Here is a 27815-nt window from a genome sequence, read left to right on the forward strand (position 1 = left end):
GGCTAAATATTAATCCATTGCTAGAGGCCCCACAAACTGCTCAGTCCTCCTAACTAACCCCCACATTCTGGGGGTCTGGAATGCATATAAGGTAGTTGTAAATCTCATTATTTTATCGTAGAAGGGCATTAAAGGTAGCCTCTCCACTATTGCTTAGATTGTTAGTTGGGTTCATTCTTGTAGATCTCTGGGCATTTCCCTAGTGCCACCACATCACAGAATTGGGCCTGCTGGGATTTATGCTGAGCTGCAAGCCATGTCCAAGTACCAAGCTTTCTTTCATCTTTTCTTTATGTCTTTGTGTGTGTGTGTGTGTGTGTGTGTGTGTACATGCTTTTGTGTGTTTGGGTACACAGGTATGTGGGGGAGAATGATCTCAGGTGTGTGGATGGGTGTACAGACTGAGGTCAGCCTTAGCCATTGTTCCTCGGGTACTGCCCATCATTTTGAACCATGGTCTCAGGTCCTTGGGTCCTGAGGCTCACAAGTTAGGCTAGGCTGGCCAGCCAGGGAGCCTCATGGTCCCACCTGTTTCTGCATTTACAGTGCACATGTTACCACACTTGACACATTACTGACTTTCATCCCCCACACTTCCAAAGGCTGTACAATGGGATGCTCCTACTAATACATAGATGGTGAATCATAACAATCACATGAGATAGAGGACAAAGCTTATATACCATGACAGTCCAAGTAATCTGACAAAATTCCTGATAAAAATTGAAGGTCACTTTTCTCCTGCCTCCCCCACCATCTCACTGTTCTATTGCAGAGAAGTCATTCCCATGCCTGTCTTACTACAAGGAGAAATCTCATTCCTCAGACATGAGTTATTCAAAGTTCTATAGATGCTATATATTTATTTAGGACTTCAACAGCATTACCCCAGAAGATGAACTGTAAACTAGATGGCTAAGTTTTCTTTAAAATCTATCAAATGCGTGGTAAGGAAAAAATATCATGCTCTTGTATAGATATGTAAGTGGCACTTAATAGTTGAGGCCAATAACATTCTTCTCCCTTAACCACAGGTAATGGATAAGTATGGAGAGTTTTATGGGCGAGACAGAATCAGTGAGTTACTGGGCATGGATAAGGCTGCACTGGATTTCAGCGATGCAAGAGAGAAGAAGAAGCCCAAGAAAGACAGTTCCTTGTCTGCTGTGTGAGTGATACCCCTGGGGTGGGGACAGGGATGCACTTCTGACCCAGCTAGCTCTCTGATTTCCCTTCCCTCTCTTAGGAAAACTGCTAGTTCAAAACAAGTTGACTTCCACACTTTTGGGTTTCCTTAGTTAGGGTTTCTACTGCAGTGATGGAACACCATGACCAAAAACCAAGTTGGGGAGAAAAGGGTTTATTTGGCTTGTACTTCCACAGTACTGTTCATCACTGTAGGAAGTCAGGACAGGAACTCAGAGAGGGCAGGAACCTTGAGGCCAGAGGTGATGGAGAGGCCATGGAGGGTTGCTTCTTACTGTCTTCCTCAGCCTGCTTTCTTAATTCTTCTTTCTTTCTTTCTTCCCCTTTCTTTCTTTCTTTCTTTCTTTCTTTCTTTCTTTCTTTCTTTCTCTTTCTTTCCTTCCTTCCTTCTGCCTTTGTGTGTGTGTGTGTGTGTGTGTGTGTGAGAGAGAGAGAGAGAGAGAGAGAGAGAGAGAAAGAGAGAGAGAGACAGAGAGAGTGGGGGGATATTGTGTCTCTATGTGTGTGGTTAAGTGTGCTCTGTGTGTGCTGTGCCTATGTGTCTGTGTGTGGTGTGTGTGTTTGGTGGATATGTGTGTATGTCTGTGTGTAGGCTGTGTGTGTAGGGGTTAGGCATGCTAGTAAATGTCTATAATCCCTAAATTTAGAATGTGGGGACAGGAGGATCACAAGTACAAGGCCAGTCTGACCTAGCTATACAAGTCCCAGGCCAGCCTGAGTTACAAGAGACTGTAGTATTTTGGATGTGTCACACACATGAAAAGGACATTGAGAGTATCAGGAGCCAAGGTCTTCAAGTTTGCCATTTGAAGCTAGAAATGGGATGTGAGGGATTCCGACCCTCACGTGAGCATTTTCAGGTCACTGACAGATTTATATAGTTTCGCTGAGTTGCATATTTTTCTTAGTAATATTTGTAACAACATAAAAAACATTTAAAATTAGGAGGAACGTTTTAGACTGTTACTTTGTCAGACAGTTAAGTTTGGTGACAGAGTAGTGACATTGGACAGTGTTAAATCTGGTAACAGGCTAGTGAGACAGCTCAGCAGTAAACATATTTGCTGCCAAGCCTGATAAAGTCCATCCCCTGACACCTCAAGGGTAGGAGAGAATTTGCTCTACAATTTGTCCTCTGACCTTCACATACATGCTCTGGGACATAGGTACATATGCACAACAAACACATGTACACACCTAAGTATAACAACATTTTTAACTGGCAAAACCTTTAATTGTTTTATATAATAAATATTTTTCAAGATTGACTGCTAGCAAAGGGTCAAAAAAATCTATGTTCTTATCACCTTTAAGTATGGATAATAAAATCTGAACAAAGATCCAGGAAAGATTGAGGGAAAAGGACTTCCCTGTTCTGTGTCTTACTGAAACATTTAGACTTAAAACATTGAGACTTAAAAGCTTAACAGGTCTGTGCCCGCCACCTTGATATGTCCACTCAGATTCAATGCAATCCATGTAGTAGTTATTTACTCTTCAATAAACTTTATCATCACAAGACCCATTTATAAACATTATCAATGTTCCCAGTATTTATGCACCCACACGACTTGCTAAGTCACATTTAAATAAGTGGTTCACTTACTCCCTGTGGGTAAGAAAAACTGAGTCTACATTTATGGGGTTCTGGGGGTGGGGCAGACAAGCTTATATCTCAAAATCCTCAAGCAACCTTTCATCTACCCGCTGTTCACCCCCCTCTCAAATTTATAGGATTTTTCTTGAATCAAGGTCTGTTTCCAGGGAACCCTGAGCCTTGATTAGCTACCTCAGTTAGCCGAGGGCCACTCCCTGGAGATGGGGTCTGCTCCACCCAGCAAATATTGATGGACTGCTTGTGGAAGTGTCCTGTGTTAATAAAAATAATTATGGCTAAAAGACAATCTTTTGTCTTGGGAGAAGGAAAAATATAACAGGATTTGTCAGTTTACAGCCTCAACCCTTGGGAATTTTAAGCAAGAGGGTAAGCTGGGCCTAAGTGTTCACAAGGACTGTTGGCAGAAAAGCAACACCCTTCCTGGGAAAAAGACAAAGGAATCCCGGGCTAAAGAAGGGAACCTTCATCCTTCCAAGAAAGACCAAACAAAGACAGAAAACAGAAATAAGAACAGCAAATGACTATTTTATGAGCCTTACTTAGCAAACTGCTCATTCTCATACTTCCAATTTCAGATTAGTCTATTTAATTGGTTTATTCAATTATATTAAAAAAGTAATTAAAGATGGAACATTTATGTCTGGATAGGCCCCTTTGAGAACTGCACCTGTTATACTATATTGTTTCAGTTTTTGTCATCTGCCAGTTGACCTGCAGCTGGGGTATAAAAAAAGGTGGACTAAGTTATATCTAACCCCCAAATCAGTGCCAAGTTCTGAAAAAAAAAAAGAAGTGTTTTATAATGCATGCATGTTTTAAGTTTCAAAGCTCATGAGCTTTTGTGCTCAGATTTATTCACTCAACATAGATTGATGGAGGGACATTTAATTTGTTTGATAGTACTCAGTGCCTGGGAGGTCACAGATCAGTAGAAGAGAAAGACTCCCAGCATTAATAGCAGCTAAGAGGCATGCTGGGAGCCATAATAGAAGGAGGGTCTAGTCCTGTGGGGTGCAGGATCGATCGGGTGACACTAAGCAAGAAGAAACAGGGCTGGGACTGCAGCTCAGAGGAAGAGCATTCACTCAGGGAGTTCAAGTCCTGGATACATGCCCTAGTGCTACAAAGAGAAAACAAGGAAAGGAGACAAATGGTTTCCTTTATAAAATTTAGTTGTAAGATGAAGGTATGTGTTCATGCAAGTTTTGTTACTTGAATCAGAAACCTTTCTATAGAAATGCAATACAAGTGGTCAACAGCCAAAGGGAGCCACCTCTGTGGTAAAGTGCTTGCTAGTGGAAGCCTGAAGACCAGAGTTCAGATCTCCGGCAGCCATATAGAGCCAGGTGTGGGTCAGCATGTTTATAATCCCAGTGTTGGGAGGTAGACACATGTGAATTATGGGGCCTTGCTGGCCTGTGTCTAGCCAAAATGGTGAAGTTCACTAAAATGCCCTGATCTTGAGATTCGAGAGAAAGGACCAAGTCCATGTTTGTCCAAAATAAAGCAAGCTGTATGTGGACGCACCCAAGACTGGCCAGCCAGCTGTCTCTCCTTAAGTTGGGTTGGAGAGAGTAGCCCCCACTGGTCTCTTGAAGTCCATCTTATAGGAGAGCTTAGGTGTTCACAGAGCTGAGAGGGTTGGTGATTATTCCTTGCTAAAAGGATACAACGAAAAGGGGAGGAACAAAGCAAGGGTATACGGCAAGGGAATGAGGGTTATAAGCAGTTTACATCAGACCAGGGACTTACTGCTAATTAGAAATATAAGCCTTAATTATCAGGGGCTTAACATTGGACACATGGATCTTTCTTAGCTAGAATTTAGCAGCAAACAAACAGGAACTTCTTTGTAACTGTTTTAGCTGTAAACAGAACTCTTAACCTTCAAGGTATATTTTAAGTTTTGCTCTTCCATCAACCTGTGGGGTTGGTCCTATTTGATTTTTACATTAATTACCTACACATATGACCACATATCCTCATTCCCTCTTTCTCTGTCTCCTATCTCTCTATCTTCATCTCTTTCTCCCTTTCTTTCTCTATATCCACCTCCCTCTCTCACCCCACCCCAATAAATAGCAAAAATCTGTTTTCAAGGGACTAGCAAGGCAGCTCAATGGTTAAGATCAATTGTGGTTCTTGCAGAGGACAGGGATTGGTTCCCAGCACTCACATGGTAATTGACAGCTACCTAGAACTCCAGTTCCAGGGGATCTGACACCCTTTTCTGGCCTCTCTGAGCACTGCATGCATGTGGTATGAAGAGAGACATGCAGGCAAAACACCCATAAGCATAAGATAAGAGCAAGTACTTTTAAAGGATGTTGTAAATGCACAGAAAAATTTACAGGGTCAACTTTAGAAGCACACATGCTAATTAGCTATGTATAGTTTCCAAGAATAAGAGACACATATAATGTAAATTAAGTTATAATAAGTTATAATGTAGTTAAGAAAGGAAGGAAGAGAGAGAGAGAGAGAGAGAGAGAGAGAGAGAGAGAAGGCTTTTAAATAACAAGATGGGATTTTGAAATGCTCAGTGGATAAGGGCAGGCATGCCTGACAACCTCAGTTCAATCCCCAGAACCCAAAGTGGAAGAAGAGAACTAACTTATGCAGGCTGTCTTCTGACTTCCATACATGTGCTATCATGTGTGTTGTACCCAAACATACACATACACCATACATCATACACACACCCACACGATCCTACACATACAACCACATACACCATACACACACCACACACCATGTACACATATCATGAATACTATGTATAATGGTATACTTAGGATAAAGTTTAATTACGAAGAAGCTGGTACCATTTTGCTTCCTTTCTTGTCATCACAGAGTAATGGGGCATTATGCAGAGCAGGTCTTGGTTCTTCATGTTTACCTGGGGATAAGTGGTCTCCAGAGTACTGATCTCCTGAGCACTATCCTCCTGAGCAGGTGCCTAGCTCTGCCTATGCCAAGTGCATTCCCACAAGTTCTCACAGGCCTAAGTCTATACTAATGTGAATATTCACTCTGTCTTCTGTCATTCCAGATTGAACTCTATTGATGTGAAGTACCAGATGTGGAAACTAGGAGTTGTGTTCACAGACAACGTAAGCTTCCTTCACTATCATTGGATGCCTCTCTGGAGATCTTGCAAATGAAGGGAAGGTCATTCAAGGAAGTTACTCAGATATCAATGCAATTAATAAACATGTGTCTGAGAGAGACCCTAGCACAGACACTTAAACCAGCCTATCTTGTATATTAATATAAGAAAAACTTGAAAATTTATGTGGATTTCCATTTATGTTTCAGAGGTTTGTAGATGCTCAAAATACACCTAAATAAAAACCTAAAACATAGTGATACCAGAGAGGATGTAAGTGGAAGAGGACTATTTGTAGTGAAGAGATGGGGTGAGCAGTTGGAGAAACAACAGAAACAAAGTACTTATTAAAATGCCATGATGAAATATATTGGTGCATATATGCTTTATAAACTAGTACATTAAAAAAATAGTTGTGCTCACTTTTTCTCCAAAATTAAATACATTAAATTATTGTGTTCTTATTCTTGATCTATCCTTATCAGAAAGTCTTCAGACACTAAACATATGGCCCAAGTATATACTTAAACAGATTGAATATAGCCATCCATTACCAAAAGCTGTCTCTGTACCTCACTGTTTGACACTGACTTTTATAGTGAACGTTCCATTTTCCTAGTCTCCAAAGTCTGTAACAACAAGCAAATTCCCTCCCCTCCATTCCCACTCTTCCATCAAAATTCATCCTGTAAGTACCTTTCAGAGCCACAGACTGTTAGTACACCGCCTTGCACGTACTTTCTCATCTAATGGTGGAAAACTTCTCAATGAGCAGAAGCTGCTCAGCTCCTGCTTTAGTAGGTATCCTCCACTCAGGTAGTATGCACAGTCTGGCTTGGGCATACTGGGGGCATACTCTGTGCCACAGTCCTTACATAATTCTCTTTTGCCCAAGTGAGTTTGACCTTAATATTTTCATTTCTGTGGAGCTTCTTGTCATTCAGAGAACCTGGATGTGGGTTAATCGTGAAGGTGGCTTGGAAAAGTCCCTTCAACCACCTCTCTGAGACCCCTCAGACTGCCAGTCACTTTAGCTTCTGTTTGGCAGTCACTTCTCAGGTGTTGTCAGGTCTTCAGTGGTTTAGTTGCTCTCTGAAAAGCAACGAAGGTAATCAGATGAAATATGGGGTTGACAGTGGCATTTCTTATCATGTAAAGTATAAATATAAGCTAACTGCCAATGCTAGTAATTGCCTATTCTCCATCTGTCACTGAGACTTAACAGGGTACCTCCATGTCACTCAGCACTACAGCCATTACTAGTTTGTCAGTCTTGTGGTGTGCATCTCCTTCCTTTTGTGTTTCCCATGTGTGTTCTTTTTCCTCAGGTTTTTCATCTCTTGATAGCTGGTGAAATTAGTCCTCTGTAATGTCCTATTGAAAGTATATCACTTCTAAACCCTTCCTGCCAAATCCTGTATCTTTTTGGAATCCCTGTTTTTTTCTTTTCCTGGCTTCAGTGCCTTGTTTTTCATGAACTCCTGCAACCCCAGATTGCCCTTTTTTCTTCTTCTTGCTAAAACCTAAGATTAGAATCAGAGTCACAGATCTGCTCCTCTCCTGTGAGTGGATTTCATCCAGACACAGCGTCCGTTGGAAAACTGCTCCAAGGAGATAAAGCCATCACTTGGTCTATCCTGTATTTTCACTGCCCCCACCAAACATGGACAATTTCACCCTAACAGAAGTGAACTGTTTACATTAATTATAATTCAGGAAGCTGGAGAGATGACTCAGCAGCAGCCCAGAGCAACTGCTCCCTTGCAGAAGACCTGGGTTTGGTTCCCAACTCTGACAACAGGCAGTTCACAACTTTCTCTAACTCCAGTTCCTGGGAAGCTGATTCCCTCTTCTGCCTTCTGAGGGCACTGCACTGTATGTTCTTACCTACACACACACACACACACACACACACACACACACACACACACACACACACAGAGAGAGAGAGAGAGAGAGACAGAGACAGAGACAGAGACAGAGACAGAGAGGGGGGAGAGAGAGAGAAAGAGAGAGAGAGGGAGAGAGAGAATTAAAAAGTAACTTTTTAGTTATGATTCAGGAGACTAATCCAAGTAGTTCTAGTGACTCAGGTCACTAAAGGTGTTAGTGACATCAGAGTGCTTTGCTCTTGGGCTCACTTTAGTTCATGCAAAATGCAATGCTGCCTAAATCAAACTTTCTCAGAAACAATAGATTCTAACTAATAGATTCAACAAACTTAGTGTGTAGATAAATGGAGAGCAGAGAAGAAAAGGAGTCAAGTTGGAGGATTCTTGGGTTGACTGTAGACAAGAATTTCTGAGAGTCTTGTCCCTCAGTGACATCCAATGGCATTTTTATGATCATGGTTGGATGGGCTTTGAAGTCTAGCAGATCCTGAAGTTTCAGGGCAGCCCCATAGCAAGAAATTGTCAGTGTAAAATGTCACCATGCTGAGGCTGAGAGACTCTGCACTTAGGATGTAGGGTAATGATTTCTATTATTTGTAAGAGGAAAAAGAAGAAGAGTTGGTGTAGTTAAAGGAAAAACCAATTACACTGAGCCTTTCACAACAAACTGAATAAAAGCAAAAATGTGTAAATATCTAATTCAGCTAATTAGAATTGAAGAATTATAGTCTAGAACAAAAAAGGTGCAGTATTTAGCATAGAGTGAGATGGCAGTGGCTCTTAGTGCAGTGGTTAGCGTGGAGTGATGACAGTGGCTCTTACTAGTTCTGGTGTCTGGTGTCTGATACATCTTACCCCTCCCTGTTTGCTCCTAACAGTCTTTCCTGTACCTAGCCTGGTATATGACCATGTCTGTTCTTGGACACTATAACAACTTCTTTTTTGCTGCTCACCTCCTTGACATCGCCATGGGATTCAAGACCTTGAGAACCATACTGTCCTCAGTTACCCACAATGGCAAACAGGTAAAAGGTCGTGGATCCCTTAGAGAAAATGAAAACAGCAAGAAAAGAGCCTGCAAAAATAAGTACAGCCCTAAAGTGACAATGCATGGCTTTAAAGCCTTCTCATGGCTGGATAGTCTATGTCTTTTCCTTTATGAATTATGATTTAGTAATTCCAAAGACCCCGTAGTCTGAGTTTAAGAATTGACTTGATGGTTTTGCTGTGTGATCCTGAATAAGTGATTTAATATTTGTCAATGTCAAGTCCTATTTTGGTAAAGAACAACCAATAAGAATACCTTGTCAGATTCTGTGAAGACTGAGAGCAAATCCAGTAGACTCAGAACTGTCTGCATTGAGCACTGAGGAAACTAGTTCCTGCTTTACTTATGAAACAATGTTTGCTCTATCTGACACTATGCTGTGCTAAAAACTGTTGCAGCATCCAGATGTATTAGTTGCATTGATAACAAGGGGTATTGCAGTTAAATTTAATAAGAGATCGTCTCTACTTTTTAAATTGAATAAAATCTTAGAGATATTTTATACACTTGACATGCTGATGTAGGGGACAGCTGGTCAAGGTCCATAAAACCCACTGATATTCTGATGGAACTCAGCTGTTCATGCTGGATCTCTCCATTACTGTAACTTGATGCAAAAGTATACATTTACATATTCATTTATTGCTTCACGTTAACAATTGATGGTAAAAATTCTGTGCTATCTGGATTAACATCCCTTCTAGCTCAGTACATTTTATAATCAGTGTCCCTCCAACCACTGGAACTGCATCCTCTTTTACTGACATTACTACAATTCCTTGTTTTCTAAAGTCCAGCAAGCAGCTCCTACACATGTCACCTAAGGGTATGAATAAATCTGTGATACTTATGGAAATTCAAAGGCACCACAGACAGAATCTCTGTTCCCTTGCTGGTTGGCGGATTATGACAGAGCTTCCAGCACATTTAACATCTGGAGAGGTGGCACAACAGGTGGCCCTTACTGTTCTTGCAGAGGATCCTGGTTCAGGTCCCAGTACACAGTTGAGTGGCTCGCAACTTCCTGGAACTCCAGTGCCATGGGATCCTACGTTGTCTTCTGGATACTTCAGGCACTATGCATACATGGTGCACATTCATACAAGCAGGCAAATAAACATGCACATTTTTTAGTAGAAAATACAGTATCAGAGAGAAAATACAGGTAATCAGTGAGAAATAAAGCTGCTTTCTAATATGTATCAAGCTTAGTATAAAATGCTTTGACAGACTGGTAGAGAAAATGTGCAAATAAGAGGTACTTGTGAACCAAGGAGGAGGAAATAATGAGGATACGAATCACATTACCTTTTAGTCAGTTATGTCCAGGTGTGTTGGTAGTTTCCCTCCCATACAGCTGTCAATTACACTGGTCAGACATCCTGTATTCCTAATAAATGTCACCTTGCTTTCAGCTCGTGTTAACTGTTGGCTTATTAGCTGTTGTTGTGTACCTGTACACTGTCGTGGCATTCAATTTCTTCCGGAAATTCTATAATAAAAGTGAAGATGGTGATACACCAGACATGAAATGTGATGACATGCTCACGGTAAGCTCCTGAACTTGTAGTATAAACTACCCCACTCCTTCTAAGTAACTACATTCATTCCCTCATCTTCTGAACAGGAGAGGAATACCAAGTACAATGAAAGGTAGAGTGGTTTCTCAAACTACAGTCATTTTCATTTCAGCAGAGCATAAAGAACCATGTCTGGTGATTTCCCACCTATACTTGTTCAGGTTAGTAATAAGTAGACTTGCTGAGAAATGTACTTAGGATTGGGAGACATGCAATCATATTAGTTTGTTACTCAGGACAGTGGGTAGAATGTTCTCCTGGAGAGTGCTCTGAAGCTTTGCTTTTGGCATGCCTTACTGACTCTACTTGACATTATTAGTAAAATGCAAACAATGCATCTTGACAGAACTGATACTTTTGCTTTTTTTTTCCTCTTTTAATTTAAATTTGAAACAAGGTTGTTTTACATGTCAATTCCAGTTCCCTCTCCCTCCCCTCCACCCCTTGTCCCACACAAACCTTCATCTCATCCCCTTTCTGCTCCCCAGGGAGCAGACTTTTCCATGGGGAGTCTTCTAAGTCTGTCAAATCATTTGGGGCAGGGCTTAGGCCTCCCCCATGTGTCTTGGCTGAGAAAGTATCCCACTATGTGGGATACTTTTGCTTTTATACTGAACATCTTATCTTAAAGGTTCTCTTTGGTCCTGGATAAAGTTAACAGATGTTTCAGCTTCCACACTGTTTGTAACTGCTGTATAACTTGCTTCTCTGATGATGGTTGTGTTTCTGGGATAAAATATCCTGGCCCAAAGCTCCTTAGGGTAGCAAGGGTTTATTCTGGTTTATTCTGGAGGTATAGAGCCCATCATGACAGGGAAGACACCCCAGCAGGCATAGAAGTCATGAAGGCAGGAGCAGGAAGCCCACTGGCCACATTTCATTCACACTCAAGAAAAAGAGAAGAGTAAGTAGCTCTAGGCAATATGACCTCACAGCCGCTCCCCCAGTGACATATTTCCTCCAGCAAGGCTCTGCCTTCTGAAGGTTCTTTAACCTCCCTGAACAGCACCACCAACTGCCAATCAGGTGTTCAAATACATGAGCCTATGGGGAACATGTCATATGCAAATCACAAAAATTACTATTCTTGAGCACTTAGGCTTGAGAGGGTAAAATTAAGACAAAGTACCTGTTGCTGACTGAAGAGAGCAAGGCCTTTCTGTGAGCCCTTCCCTGGAATACCTGCCTGGTTGGGGTTGTGTGTGAGTGTCAAGGGGCTGTTAGGGTGATTCTGAAACTTCTCTCAAAAAGGGAATCTCTTGGGAGAGTGACATGAACAATATACTAATACTGTGATGAATAAGTTAGGTATTTATTTTTTGCACTCCTTTGACATAGAATAGAGTAACTTGCAGCACATAGAAATCTAAACTATGATAAAGTTGTTTTTTACAACCATAAAATGAAAACAAAAAAATTGATAAATGGTTTTGACAGCATGTACAAGTCCCTGAAAGGAAAGGGGTAGAAATGAATACCAGTCTTTCTATCCAAGTCATTAACAATTAGGACACATTTGCGTCTTTAAAATAATGATGAATTTTAAAAGAGAAGAGAACTTTATATAAAAGCTAGAAAGTTGTGAAAGTCAAAATTATTTTTGTGACTAACAACTATAATAAAGTCTTATAGACAAATGATAAATAGGCCAAAATACATTCAACATGCCAAGGAGGAGGGAATTTTCTTCACTAGCACACTTAAAGAGGCATGAACCCTGGTTAGCAAGATGCTTGCTCAGTGTGGATTGTGCCTGCCTCCAAGCCTACAATCAGTCTGAGTTCAATCCCTTAGGCCCACACAGTGGAACAACAAATGCATGAATGGTGTCCTCTGACTGTCTCACACATCCATGGCTCCCCTCTGCACACAATACACAAATAAAGAGTAATTAAAAACATTATAAGATATAAGACAATACACAAAGGGTTAGTTATGTGGCTAGACAATATACAGTAAGGTTAATTCATTCAGCTCATAAGTGTGAAAAGATGCCCAACTGTTACTGTAAAGAAAGAAATGTAGGCTCAAATAACAGAAACCCACATTTCATTATTAAAAATATTAAAGCTTGCAATAACTCCACTCATGGGATTGATGGGGAAGCTAGCACATTCCTTTTACTGGAGATTTCAATTTATATCTTTAAAGAGGTTGTCAAATATGTATCAAAGTCAATTTCTTATCAGTTCATTGGTCTTATCATGAGGCCCTGTGTGACTCTGTCCAATCTTTAGCCAGGGCACCTGGCATGACCCAGTTTTCACTCAATCTCCATATGTGTTTCCATTGTTTGCCTTCATTTTTCTTAGGAATATCACAGCCTCTCCTGGTTGGGCTTGTTTAGTAGTATAGGATGTGAATCCAAAGGGCAGAGAAATTTGTCTCCATTTTACTTTTGCCTTCACATTGCCAAGATGTTCAAGAACAACTTTAAGGCATTAATTATGTGTCATGGCTCATGGTTTCAGTGGTCTTAGACAGTGGTTGTGATGAGTGCATGCTGGAGATCAGTTTACATCTTGGTGGCTAGGAAGCAGAGAGCAGTGAGTTCAGAAGGGCAAGATAGCCTGGAGAACCTGTCATGAAGACCTACTTCTTCCATCAAGGCCCCACCTCTTACTCTTACCATACCCCAGGAATGCCATCTATCATGTTCAGATCCATCCAGAGATTCATCCATTGCTTCTATCAGAGCCCTTGATAACCTGCTAGTTTCTGAAAATGCCCTGTGATAGTTACTAATCTCTTTATCCAATCAAGATGACAAACATGCTTCACCATCACATCTTAGGATAAGGAGATGGGTTTTTGACTTAGCAGAATCCAGGGGAATCCACATTTGAGGGACTTTGAGAGTCCTGAGCAAGATCATTGGTAGCTAGCTCTGGTTTAAGCTTGTCTCTCTGTACATCAACATGAAGCTTTATCTTGCCTTTGGCTGTGCTGAGCTTGGGTGCTCTGTGAGGGAGAATCTCTTGTGTCTCCTTTCTCGGAGAGAGAAAACTGAGTCTTTTGCTGCCATTAAAATTTAAATTTAAAAGTAATTTAAGTTACTTAAATTATGTGTAGAGGCTGTCATCATCAGGGACATCAACCTTTGACTACTGTCATTTCCAGCAGGTGGCGCTGCAGCCAAAGTTTTACAGTTCCCAGGATTCACCCGGGGCTTTCTTCTTTCTTCCCAGAGCATGGTGTTTTATTCCAAGAATCTAAGTAAACCAGCCTTGTCCTGATAGGGTTTGAACTGCTTCTTCAAGAATGTAGGAGGAAAAAGTAAAAATAATAGTCTACAGCCCATGGCAAAATGGTGATGACAGCTGAGGAGACAGGACACAGAAGGGCATTTTTGACTGGTAGTATGGTCATTCCCAGGGAAGCTCTGTAAGCCTGTAGGATTAGAGGAACCCCACCCCCAAGCTTTGTTAGGATAAGAGGCAGCTTGGCAAAATTAGCTGTTCAGACAGTTGTTGGAGATCACCTCAGCTAATTAACTGTTCTCACATGTCTGACCTGACCTTTCCATCTGGATCTCTGGCTCCTGCTTCCTGGTTCCCTCACACCCTCCTTTCCCTTTGCCACACTTCCTTTGTACATCCTCAGACTTCCCCCCCCCTCCATTCCTCCACCTCTACCTCTGTCTCCTGTTCCTGTTCCTTCCCTACTTTTTCTCATTGATTTTTTCTTTTTCTTTGTTTTTTTTTTTTTTTTTGAAGTGTCAAATGTAGTTTTCTGCCCCTCCCCCCCAACTGCTTCTTCCACTTCTACCCTAACTAGGCTCAGTCTATGAAAAACCTGTGGAGAAAAGGAATTCTTGTCTTCAGGAAAAGAATGATAATTTGACTGCTGAACCCCTGATACCAGTAGGTGTTTGGGTGTTCACATACCTCATCAATGTGGCCATTATGAGCTTGTCAAGAAGACGAAGGGTAGGAAAACCACATTGAAGTCCCAAGGACAGTCCCATCAGCTCATTAGCCAGGGCCAGACAGCTGAGGTCATCACTGCTAACCCCTGTGTCCTCAGGTCCACTTATGAAAACTCACATTTAGAGAAGAGCGTAGGGCTTCACTTTCTCCATGGTAAAGATAAGCAATGTGTATGGTAAAAAGAATTTAAACAGGAAGCAGAATTACATAGTGAAAATAAGTTATCCTCTTTTCAAAAAGTTACTGTGGATGATTTTAGCCACCAAAGGGAGATGTTGTTTTTTGTTTTGTTTTATTTTAGTGGCTCTCTTCAACATTTCACATTTGGACACCCTAGGCTCGAGGAAACTGGGTGTGTAGCTAGGCCTAAACCAGCCCAGTATGGCAGCCTTAAACCAGTTCTCTCCAGAGGACTTTCTTGGCTTCTCTGCCACAAAGAGCCTTTTCTAGGCTCCAGAATAGTCCTGGTGGGTTCCGGTGGGTTTATACAGTACTGGGTGTTCAGAGCAGCTATTATGATATTTTTGGCTTATTGTATATCTGGCTGAGAAAGTACCTTTGTGGGTGTGATGGTTAAGATCGATTATCAGCCTCACAGGATCACATGGGACAGTGAGCATATGAACCAAGAGCAGAGCTATAGAGGGACTTTCCAGCTTCACTATACAGGTAGTAACTAAATAGACTAGCATGGGTTAGAGACACATGAGTTGAGTAGGTTAGGATATGTAGAGAGGACTAAGAAGGTCTCACGTTGGAAGGCCTGTAGACTTATGTCCCCAAAGTATGTGCTTTGGATGAGGATGGGGAAGGACACCACCTGGCATAGAAGATACTCAGCAACGACCTGGACCTGAGGGTGGCTTTACATGTGGTGGTGGTGGGGGGTATGAATGTTGAAATAAAAACTTATAGATGAGTAGGGCTGAGAGTACAGGGGTGAGGTAGGGATCTGAGATTATTTTGAATTAAGTTAAAAATCCAGATGTTGTGAGACTCTCAACTTGGCTTGACTCTATTCTCCAGGGGACATTTGGCCCCCAGAACCATTTTTCTTCATTGTAATTACTGTAGAGAAAGGAACTGTTAGCAGCTAGTCAATAAACGCACAGCATGGCACCATTACAAGGATTTACTTGATCCTTAAGGTCAAGCCCTTTTCCAAAGGCACTCCAGCAAAGTCTTCTTTTCTGTGCATCATACCTCAGCAGCTGTAATATGTGCTGGCTGCCTTTTGTTTTAATGAATGAGCATTTCATTCCTCTCTGTCTTACACACCATCTTTCTTCATTATTCTAGACACTAAGTAGAAAATATCTCTGCATCCCATTCATAACTTCTAAGTGAGAAGAGAAACCAGCAAGTCTGCCTTGATCTAGCTCCATTTCTAAGATTCAATCCCCCAACTAGGCTTTTACTTTCCTCTTTTATGTCTGTGCCATTGTGGAAATGACCAGGTAATACCACTTTATATAGCTCAAGCCCCTGTAATGTGATTGTAATACTGTGTTATCTCATGTGCTTCAGAGTCAGGGTGCTAATGACGGTCCTCTCTTTCTCTCCCAAGTCTAAGCCTAGTGAACAGTGTGGAGTTTGACTAGGAGATAGTATTGTGTAAGAGCTATATAGTCACACCATAGGGAAAAGGATTAAAACAGAAAAGCAACACAGAGCACAAAGATCCTTCTCAATTAGAATGAGGACCAGACACTACAGAGAAAGCCTCATGTCAGTGGAATGTCAAGGAGGACAGTGACCTTCACATGTGTCTCTGTCCCTGTCTTCCAGTGTTACATGTTCCACATGTATGTGGGTGTCCGTGCTGGAGGGGGCATTGGTGATGAAATTGAAGACCCAGCAGGAGATGAGTATGAGATCTATCGCATCATCTTTGACATCACGTTCTTCTTCTTTGTGATTGTCATCCTTTTGGCCATCATACAAGGTAAGCCATATCCAGAGGTGGCTCCTGGGTCTCTTGACCTTGAGCCGTCTGCTGCTGAAGCATGGATATAAGGTAGGCTAACAGTATCTCACGTTTTTCTACCAAGGCCTAATGGAACTATTTTTTTCTAGTATTTCTTTTCTTGTGAAGTATCTGGATGGAAAATAAATAAGTATGTGCTAATTAATGCAAACAAACAAACAAACAAACACAAAAATCTTACAGCTTATGCCATAAGGGAATATGAGATATTTCATTCTTGATCCAAATTTGAGTGATTGATCATGGCCTGGGAGTACAGACTTAGGTTACCCCAAATTCTATGTTCTAGCATTGAAGCAGTTTTATAAAGCTTTATAGTTTTATAGAACAGAAAAGGAGTCCTAAATCAAGTGAAATTTAAAAGACACCAGTGAGGACAACAGAGAAGCAGTTAAAGCAAGATAGGCCTCAGATGCTATCTAATGACAGTCCTAGCTTTTAGATAGGTGGAAGCTAGGGGGCGTGCTAAGTTAACAGATTCTAAAAGGATTTTAATCTATTAACCACAGATGTTAGCTTCTACACAAAGGTGAGCGAGGAGTGGGTTATTCAGGAGACCAAAGCTAGTCCAAGATCAGGTAATAAGCTCTGGACCTGCAAAATCCCAGCCTCTGCATACCACCACAGTTTTAATCAGTCTCTCCATACACAGCTTCTTTCCAGGAGTTCTCACTGTCATGTGGGACTCTGGGGTGTAGTGTGATGGGTACACTTCTCCCTCCCTCCCTCTTTCCTTCCTTCCCTCTCCCCCCCTCTCTCTCTCTCTATCTCTATCTCTCTATCTCTCTCACCCCCTCTCTTTCTCTCTCTCCCTTTCCCTCCCCCCCTCTCTCTCTGTGAGTCATATATATATATCCAAGTTCTTTTTACTGAAATTGTAGCTCTCCAATTAGGCTAGGCTGGCTGGTCAGTGAGCTATGGGGACTGTCTTTACCTTTTGTGGGATTACTCCATCAAGCTCACTCTACAATCTCCAGCCTTCTAAGAATCAAAAGTACACTTTGTTGATTGAGCCATCTTCTCAGTCTTTTTGATTTCTATGTATATAAAAAAGTATTCTACTGGGATCGATTTCAAAGCCACATTACCAGCTTTGAAAGTTTGGAGGAGGGGTGAACCATTCATCCTGAAGCAATAGCTCAGTTTATGCAACTCTAACCTCTGTAGTTGTGGAGACCTTTCAAACAAGGGCATCAGTTTAAGTCCCCTCTACAGTACTTGGTACCTGACTAGCTCATTGTGACTACCTACTATGTGCCAGTTATGTCTAGCAATTCATGTTCTTTTTCCCTGACATCATGAGGACTATGCCAAACACAATTTACATGGGAACTAATTAAGCTATGGAAAGTCCCAAAACTTGGCCAAAGTATGTAGCTGCCCAGGCTGGAATCCATAGCCTGTCTGAGCAGATTGGGTTCAGAATCTTTCCCTGAAACCACAGAGCAGTGTCAATCATCTTTTCTTTTTTTCTTTTTTTCCTCTTCCTCTGGCTAACTTGTAGTGACATCCTTTTTTCTCAGAAAGTCACTCTTGTTTCCTGGTTTTTATTTCCTAGTTAACATGTTTATTCCAGCTCAAATTAAATGTCTGTAAATATGACATTATCCTTTGTGTTGCACAGGTGTTACATGATATTGGTAAAGTAAACATAAGTATAAAGGATTTTTAATCCACCTGCAATGTCTTTATAGAAGTCAACATTACTACTTTATTAGAAGGAAAAGTTGGGGCTAGAGAGATGAATCAGAAGTTAAGAGCACTTGCTGTTCTTCCAGAAGATTGAAATTAAATTCTCAGTGCAATGTAGGGCAGCTCACAGCTGTTTGTAATTACAGCACCCTCTTCTGGGCTCTGTGAGTACCTACACACATGTGCACATATACACTTATAGACATACACACATACAAATAATAAAATAAATAATTTTTTAAGAAAAAAAGAAAAGTCAAAATATTTGGAAGTCACAGAACAGAAAGGAGGCAAAAATTCAACAATTTTGCTTATCATGTATCCATTCACATTTGATAAAATTATGGGGAGTTATGAAGTTGATATATATTTCTGTCCATACAATAATTTTTCATTGGATTGTCTTTTTTGTGGACCTTTCTGTATTTTACAACCATAAATCTCAGCTACTCATTTTATCCTGTAGTAAGTAATAATATAGGTTGTGTATGTGCCAAGTTAATTAGTATTGTTGTTTTGTAGTCTGTCACTTCATTTTAAAAATGCTTTTCCATTGAGTATCAGACCCAGTCACTGTGTGTTCTGCTCTCAGAGAGTATCACTTCCATAGTGACACTTCTTGTAGCCCTTCTAACCTCAGATTTCTACCATGTTCTAATGTGGGTATATATTCTCATTTTCCTGGGAAGGAATATGCAAGGAGTTATGAGTTGAATGATTGTTCATAGTTGATAGGGATCACATGAGTTTGCTTTTCAACACTAGGTTTGATCATCGATGCTTTTGGAGAACTCAGAGACCAACAGGAACAAGTCAAAGAGGACATGGAGGTGAGGCATTTGTGGCTTTCTTTGGGTAGTGCAGTAGGTGATTCTTTAGTTCCTCAGAGATTACTGAATTAACTTGAGGCTGTACACAGTCACTATAATTCTAAATCCTGGAGGGAAGAGGGTATTCTGCTTCACTTTGGCTCCTGGTACAGGCCTTTTAGTCTGAAGCATAGACCACAAACCTGGCACTATATACAAAGACAAATCCAGAGACAATGCAGAGAGATGTAGGAGACTATTCCTAGACATATCTATCTGATGATTTAATACCTGGACCAGCACCTGACCAAGGAAGGACTTTTCCAAAATACTGATGAAATACCTCATAATTGGTCTAAGATTTGTATCTCTTTTGTTTGGGTACATGATTTTGTTTGGATAGCTGGAAAATTTTCAACTTCAGTTAAGAACACAGTTAATCCTGTTTAGCTAATTACTCAGTGTCATGAGAAAATCAATATATCTAGATGTGTGTATGTAGGCTGAAGAAAAAAAGTAGGCATCACTGATCAACTATCATTGTGCCATCCTCTTGCTAGAACCCATATCACTTAGGAAAATCCCATGATACAGTTATGATAGTGTTCAGGGGCCATGGCACAATCCTCACAAAGTGATGCTTGGAATATATTGAGAAAGTCATATATTGAACTTCTTTTCAACATGTCCTGTGTAGCATTTTCTGGGGAGATGTGAACAAATGCCTGTTTATCTCAAATAGGGCACTACATCAGACTAAAGAAGTGATTCCACCCAAGTGTAATTTGGTGGACCAATGAATGCATTGGGATTGTCTACAGCAGCATGGGTGAGGGGTTGCATACAGGATTGTGGGCAAGAAGTTTACTTACAGCAACATTGGTGAGGGTTTTTAAGCAGCATGGTTGAATGATTGCTCACAAGAGCATGGATGACTTATAGCAGTTACATCACTTGAAAGGCTCACAAGAATGAGTGATGTGTTAGGATAGCTGCGTCCCTAGAACTTTACAGTCCACTTTACGGACAGCTCCCCAGAGTAACTTCCTGCTTACCTAATGTAAGGGAAGGGACCACTGAACCTGTAACTCTCTCAGTTTTCTGGACCTGGCAAGTTTTCCATGTCCAGTAAGTTCCTGGTAGGTTTCCTGAGCTTCCTGAATTATATGGTCAGTTTCTCTTCCTCCAGGAAAAATTGGTCACAGTGAGAGGTAGCAGCTACATATCCCAGTGGACTGTGTTTTCATTCTCGGCTACCCTGTGCCTTCTCTGACATTCTTTTTTCTCCCTTTGTCTTATAGACCAAGTGCTTCATCTGTGGGATAGGCAATGACTACTTTGACACAGTGCCACATGGCTTTGAAACACATACTCTACAGGAGCACAACCTTGCCAACTACCTGTGAGTGCCACTCACCAGGTCTCGCCCTCCCCGAGGAGCCCATTTTCTCACATTCTTGTAAACTCCTGAAGCTGGCAGTGGTCATATTCCTGCAGTCTCCAACATCCATGGAGTGGGCTGACTTAAATATTTAAGCTGTCTATATTTATGTGAATGACACTGAGGGATCTAGAATGGGAGTGGAGTGGCAGAGCTTTGCAGAGAGGCCTGACCATGTTCCTTTTTCAAGCAGGAACTTCCTTTATGCAAGAAGACATGTGGAGACATATAGATCCTCCCTCCCCCAACATCCCTATTTTCTCATCCCCACCTTTTGAAGACCTATGGGTTTTCTCTGGGCACTACAGAAAGTTCAGATAAAGACTGGTCTTTGTTGTTTTTAATGATAGTCATATCATACTTGTTTTTTGTTTTGTTTTGAACAGAGTCATATATATATATATGTGTGTGTGTGTGTATGTATGTGTGTATGTATGTATATACATATGCATGTAAGTATATATGCATATATACATGCATGCAAGGTGAAAATCTGGCTTTTCTGTGGGACTAACCCAAGCTATAGTTTCAAATCCAATTTTAATATCAGATGGACAAGATGTATAAAATAACATTATTGGGGTAGTGGTTGAATTATACATACATACATACATATATATATGTATTAAACTGATAAAATATAGAATTTATGAAGCTAGTCTTCAATTAAAATGTCAGTGTTGATTTGAACCTGACATAAACAATATACTTCCAAGGGCCAGGTATTGTTGTACATGCCTTTAATCCCTGGACTGGGGAGGCAGAGGTATATGGAGCTCTATCTATACAGTGAGTTTCAAACTAACCAGAGCCACATAATGAGAGTACAGTCCTAAAACAATGAAAAGTAACTCCGATATAAAATTGTGTGTATGATTAGACAAGCCAGCATCTTTCCTCTTTATGCTGGTATTTTGATCAGTCCATTCCTGACCAGTTTCTCTGTCTCTGTAGGTTTTTTCTGATGTATCTCATAAACAAGGATGAAACAGAACACACAGGACAGGTAGGTGAAGGGCATTATACATCATTTTCAGAATGAAACTGTAGAAGAGAGGTGGTTGGTAATGTAGCAAAATGTAGATATTCAGCACACAAGGGAAGAATTACTTTCAGGGGGCTAGAGAGACTGCCCAGCAGTTTAGGGCACATTCTGCTTTCTGGAGGACAGAGGTTCCACTCCAACACCCACATGACACCTTTAACCACAGCTCCAGGAGGTCTAGTGCCCTCTTATGGCTTCTATGAGCACTGCACTTATGGACACAACCTCACAGACATCCATATTTGATTTAAAAAGAAACATTGTCTTTAGATATTAATTCTGCTACCTTGAGAAAAAATTCCTTTGTGTGAAATGAGTATCAATGAGACTGCCTCCTTTGAAACAGCAAAATTCTAATTTCACATTTAAAAATAAGCTTTTAACTAAAAATAGTGGGTTTACTTATGAATCCCATCTCTTCTGAAAATGTGTGTTTACCATGTAACCTATACTTTCAAATGAACTTCTTTCTGATTACATTGTTATAATTGGAAAAAATTCAATATCTAAGGTTTTCAGGAAGAATTGAAATTCCCCTTCTAGGATAATAGTTTGAACTTGAAAATGGATAAAATGAATGATGATAATAAATGAGAACCCTAGAGACTTATAAATAAATATGTTTTATCATTATTATATTATTGTCATGCTGAATATGTTTTGTTTGTTTGAAGATTATTTGTTTATTAATAAGGTAATTTGGATGGAGCTATCTGAGTACAATTGGACTTTTCTAGTTTTATCAAGAGAGTTGAATGTTTTCTTCTAGTCTTCCCTGTGTTATCACATAGATTATGGAGACCAGGTTAACACATTGATTTCCTCTGTTTACAGGAATCTTATGTCTGGAAGATGTATCAAGAGAGGTGTTGGGAGTTTTTTCCAGCAGGAGATTGTTTCCGGAAACAGTATGAAGACCAGTTAAATTAGTAACATACCTTGATTGTCTCTGAAAACCAAAAGCAATTTCTCCTCTCCTCCCTCCCTTCCTCCCTCCCTCTCTCCCTCTCTCTCCCTCTCTCTCTCTCTCTCTCTCTCTCTCTCTCTGTCTCTCTCTCTGTGTGTGTGTCTCTCTCTCTCTGATCCTTTGGGACACCTGCTCATATTTTCACTAGTCAGCATCCTGTGCTTGAGAGCCCTGATGCTCAGTTTCAGAGGACCTGATTGTTGTCCCCCCCAACCTCGTGTATCTTCATTGAGAAGTAAAGACTGAAGATCAATCCAAATCCACATCCAGACGAAACAGGAACTCTGGAAAGAAATCCATTGTGGATACTCTACCATACCACCCATGGACAGCTTCCCCTGAGGGTCATGGAGTCTCCAGGAGCTGCCAGACCTGTGCAGCCAAGCATGGCAGCCACACTCACCCAGGCTCTTTATTTCGCCATCCCAGAAGGAAGTGTCTGAGGGTCATAGAGCACTGTAGCACTTAACAGGTTACCATGGACACCAGTTGCAAAGGGAAATAGTGCCTTACTATAAGTGGGTTGAGCTATGCAGAAGATAATGTGCATGACAAACACCTTTATTTTCTTTATGTCAACTTTCTTTTTCTTAGCTAGGTTGGTTTTGTGAGTTTTGGTTTTATATTTTATTTTTTTTCTTTGTTCTTTTCTTTGGTGGGGGAGGGTAAGAAAAGCTGTCTGCACCTTTTTCAAAAGTTGGGTAGTGTGTCTCAGGACAGAAGGAGGCTCTGCTCATTCAGCTACGTCACATTTACCCTCCCTACTTTGGTAAACACTCCGATGCAATGTGGCAACTTATGAAATCTTTGTATGAAAACAAAAAGACTGCAAAAATAAAACTTTCAAAAGAAACAATTCATTGCATGTTTATTATGCAAGTTTAAATGAACAAAGAAAGCCATCAGGAACAAGTTGATCAGCACAGGAGAACTTCCATGATAATTACATCCGTAAAAACAAAGTGCCATGGGCTTATTCATATATCTGAAGTCGATGTCATCCCCTGGCTGTTGGAACTATCACCAACGTGACAATAGTCTTGGGTTTCCCTCTTTCTTTTGGCCACCTGTGATCAGTCATGAATTAAGGACATCTTGTTGGGCCATCTTTTGATATCCAAGCTGAAGCAATATACATTCAGAGATTTCATTGGGTTGTGTCATAAGACATGGATGACCATGTACATCAATTCATTATGTTTTTTTTTCTCATTTTTGAGTCCATTTAAATGTAATGCTAATCTTTACAATTAAAAAGACAGATTCAGAATGGAAGCGAGGTCATTCTGTGAGCATTGGAGATCTTTTATTACAAGTTTGCTTGTTAATTTTAGAATTGTAAAATGGCTCTAATTAAACTATTTAACTAACTTCCTTGTCCTGCTTATTCTCTGTCCATTTGTCTTTAACTGGGGAATCATAGAATCCCAAGCTTTTAATTGCATTGTTTGTAAGACAAACCCAGATACCACTGAGGCCTTTTACAGTCAGGCGCACATAACAGTGTTTATAGCTATGAAGACTCTGGTCCTTCGGGCATTAAGCCCCACACTTGTCCTTTCTATGTTGTGGGATAATTCAATGACAGAATTTACTCTCTTCCCATTTTTAAAATGTTTATACATCTTTCACTTTAAAGAACTCTTCTTGCTCAAGAAAGTGAGTTTTCCTATACAATGTACTTCATATCTTAATATGAAAGAGAGGTGGAACACAGATGACAGATTTAAATGCACTGACATAAATTACACATGTGTTATGTGCCGTGCACCATCAGAACTATCACTAACACATCACATGTTCTATTTATGACTCATCATCACATTGTCTGAGCTACAGAACCCAACTTTTCTGTTTGTCTTTCAGTATCACTTCTGTTTAGGGGATGGGATAAAACTTACTAAACCATAGAAATTGCCTCCAAGCTTTCTCAGAGATAGGACCTTATGTCCTAAAGAGTGTGAGTCAAATAGATGATGTCAGCTCTCTACCACATCAAAGAGCACCTGTCTCAGTGCCTTGACACACTGTGGAGGAAGGTGCACTGAAGAATAACTCATTGTCCAAGACATATAGTCTGTGGGTACATTCAGATCTTCCATTTATAATGTCGACACTTGAGTCAACACAAAACAGCAGTGCAGGGAAGAGACAAAGGAAATAAATTCATAGATTTATTAAGATCTTATGCATTTTACTAACAGCTCCTGGGAGGTGGTAGAAATACTGAATAAAGAGACATCAAAATTAGAGAAATGAGGCTTTCCTTAGTCAGTGGGCTTTGCCCACACATTGGTGTTGGAAGAAAAGTAAAAACTCAGGTGGGTCACTTATGCAAGCTATGCTTCTTTATTCTTTAACATTGACCAACAGAGAAAAATGTCACTAAGACCATTGAAGAGAAGATAGTAAAACTAAGAATGGTGGTGTATGCCTGCAATTTCAGCCCCAAGGTAGAAGCTCTGGTCCAGAAGGTAAAGGTATCTTTAGTTTTTATAGTTCAAGGTTAGCCTGTAATAGATGAGACACTGAAAAACAAAAGAAAAGAAACTCAATCTTATCAGCATTATTTATCCTCCCAGGAAACATTTCAGGGATTCTCAAACACATCATAACTCTCTACCTCTCTGATTCACCAGGGTGCCTGAGTCATACTCAAGAAATGTGATTATGTAAGTATGTTTCATCTCATCTCCATCCTTGCATACCTGAGCTGAAACATATAACAGGAGAAAGGATTATTTTTGCTCAAGGCTTGAGGGTTATATTCCATCAGGACAGGATGTGTGGTGACAATGTACCCACAGTGGTGCAAGCTGTTATATTTTGTTTATTATCTCAGCCAGTTAAGAAGCAGAGCGGTCAGCCCTGCTCCCTATGGCCCTACATCTACCTGCTGAATCCATGTCTTTCAAAATTGTACTACCAGCTGTCTAGATTTTCAAACATGGGTCTGTGGAGGACAATTTCAATTAACAGCATGACAGTCATCCTAGAAATACTCTTTCTCACACATTCACAGGAATGATGCTGTGGTCATGCTGGGTCCCTACACAATCTTCAACACATGTAGAAATTCTTAAGATCTTCAGTTTTCCTCTAATTGTTTTCTCCCTGAAAACAATTTCCCCTATGATCCCCTATGATTAGAATAAGCTAAGCCTTGCTTTCCAAATACCCTTTGATCACATAGCTACTTGCTCCTCCTTAGATGTACATCTGGTATGTTTTCAAGAGCAACATGTCACGTGTTTACTTCCCCAACCAGTGCCCCTAACCACTGAGCAATCTTGTCAGTCCCAAAGGTAAATTTCTTGTTAGCCTCCAATATCCTATGTCAAGCAGAACAGTGTGCACAATCACGGGCTCCTTAGAGACTTTAATGGGAAAGCAGAGAGTTAGGAGAGTTTTGAGTAAAGATCAGTGATGCTCACTGACACCCTACATTTTTGACAAGACTTTGGTATGTACAGTTGAATAGAATTTTTATGAATAAAGAGACAATATATACTTTACGCCCTAGTAATAAGGGATACTCATCAGATAGTTTATTTTGGTGTTGAGCCCATTTCTGTAGTGAAAACTTGGTTTTCATAACTATCCATCAGTTATTTCACTTTTGAGGTTATACCATTTAACATGATTTTAGTTCATATTTCCTCAGAAATTTTGGATAACATTACTAAACAAGATTTCAGAAGGTCAAATAATTTTTGTAAAGATTAAGTCACAAAATAGCAAAGAGGAAACGAATATTTAGCTTCCTTGCCCATGTCAGGGAGGAAAAATGTTCCCTCTGTTGCTATGTCTAGTATTTGGAAGCCTACAGATTAAACTGTGAAGTTAGAAGAACAGGTAGATTTAAATTTTGGCTATGGCTTTATTTATTACTATCATATAACTTAAATTGCCCATTACAAAAGCTATTATAGAGATTAGTTGCTAATGTAATATGAAAAACATAAAATATAATTGATAAAAGATTGGTATGAAAGAAAAAAGAAAAATGTATGGATTACAATATGTCTTATAAAATAATATGTCAAGACTATACAAAATAATCAACAAGGTGGCATTATAAAAAATAGTTTCCTTAACAAACATGGCTGATATTAAAAACCATGGAGTTTCTAAAAGAATAAACATAAAGTGGAGAAAACTTGCTTGAAAACTAAATGGTATTTCTCAGCAGTTCTTACTTATGTACCTGGGAGTTCACAGAAAATTTTGGTCATTGCTGCAAAGTTTTAAGCTCAGATGCTTTCTAAAAGGATTTAAATTTTAATATGTTGTTTCATTATAGAAATTGTTCAGGCTGATTACTTTTTATTACTTGGAACAAGAAGGGAAATAATGATCAGAGCCTGAGGATGCCAAGGAAGAGAGGAGAATGAGAGAAAAAATGAACGAGAGAAAACATACTCTGTCTGTACAGCACTGAAGCATCCAAGATGCTGTCAGCATGAAAGCAGGGAAGGTATGAGTCAGGAAAGGATGGCAGAGATTTACAGTACAAAAAGAGTTTGAACCATTGTTGTTGACTTTGAAGACAGAAGAAGAGAGACAGGAAATGTATGTCCAGTTAACATCTAGGATTAGTGAATGACCTTGGTTGACAGCCAGAAAGGAATCAGAAACCTCTGTCTTACAGCTTGTAGAATTCAGTGCAGACTGTGGAGAATGGATTCACCCTTGAACCCCCAGAAAGGATCAAGTTATGCCTACATCATCCAACCCTGTAAAGGCTGTAGGGTCCCTGCCCTCCAAACTATGATATAGCAAATGAGTATTGCTTCAAGGTATCAGAATGTGACACTTTGTTATTCTAGCAACAGAAAACTAATATGAATAGAATTACCTAACAGTACAATGTCTGAGATGAAGTATACATGACACAAAGTTAATAGGAGTTTAGATTGCATAGGTGCACTTAAAAAGTATGGAGGAAGAAACTACTCAAAACTTACAGAGGAAAATAAAACATCTTGAAATGGGGGTTTCTTTTAAACACAAACAAGGCATAAGAAAATAATCTCAATAGATGCTGAAACACTGATACAATTCTCTCTTGTGATTGAAACAAACATAGAAATTCCCCAGCCTCAAAACGGCATCTACAAAAAGTCCCAAACTATGGAAATATTCTATGCTGCCAAATGTAAAATTCCCAGTAACAGCAGTGACAAAACAATCTCCAATACTGACTACAATAGCCTTTTGAACTTTATACTTTATAACATGGTCATGGAAATGAGACAAGATAAAGACATCCCAACTCTAAAGTAAAATTACATAGAGTAGACAGAGCCAATGGGTATGTATTTAGGCTGCACAATTTTCATGTCTATATATCTATATTTTAATGACTTTTTCCTGATCCTACCTACCTAGTTTGACTTTGAAGAGCCCAAGTTCATGTTTCTACTACCCGTAACCCTATTCCTAGTTGGAAACCTTTTACCCTCAACTGATTCACTTCTTGGTCCCATAGT

The 27815-nt window shown here is 40.1% G+C and overlaps 1 protein-coding gene across 1 annotated transcript in view; it reads left to right on the forward strand.

Moving 5' to 3' along the window:
* The window catches only part of Ryr2 (ryanodine receptor 2), a 548210-nt gene extending 525882 nt beyond the window's left edge, over positions 1-22328 (forward strand). Inside the window, exons 97-105 of the mRNA XM_051194750.1 lie at positions 1035-1168; positions 5877-5937; positions 8704-8850; positions 10289-10423; positions 16171-16327; positions 18827-18891; positions 20172-20272; positions 21266-21317; positions 22191-22328. Coding sequence (XP_051050707.1) covers positions 1035-1168; positions 5877-5937; positions 8704-8850; positions 10289-10423; positions 16171-16327; positions 18827-18891; positions 20172-20272; positions 21266-21317; positions 22191-22286 — 948 coding nt within the window. The 3' untranslated portion in view covers positions 22287-22328. The remainder of the gene's footprint in view (positions 1-1034; positions 1169-5876; positions 5938-8703; positions 8851-10288; positions 10424-16170; positions 16328-18826; positions 18892-20171; positions 20273-21265; positions 21318-22190) is intronic.
* Positions 22329-27815: the final 5487 nt, after the last annotated feature.

The sequence above is a fragment of the Phodopus roborovskii genome, unplaced genomic scaffold (assembly GCF_943737965.1).
Source record: "Phodopus roborovskii unplaced genomic scaffold, PHOROB, whole genome shotgun sequence".
Taxonomy (NCBI): Eukaryota; Metazoa; Chordata; class Mammalia; order Rodentia; family Cricetidae; genus Phodopus; species Phodopus roborovskii.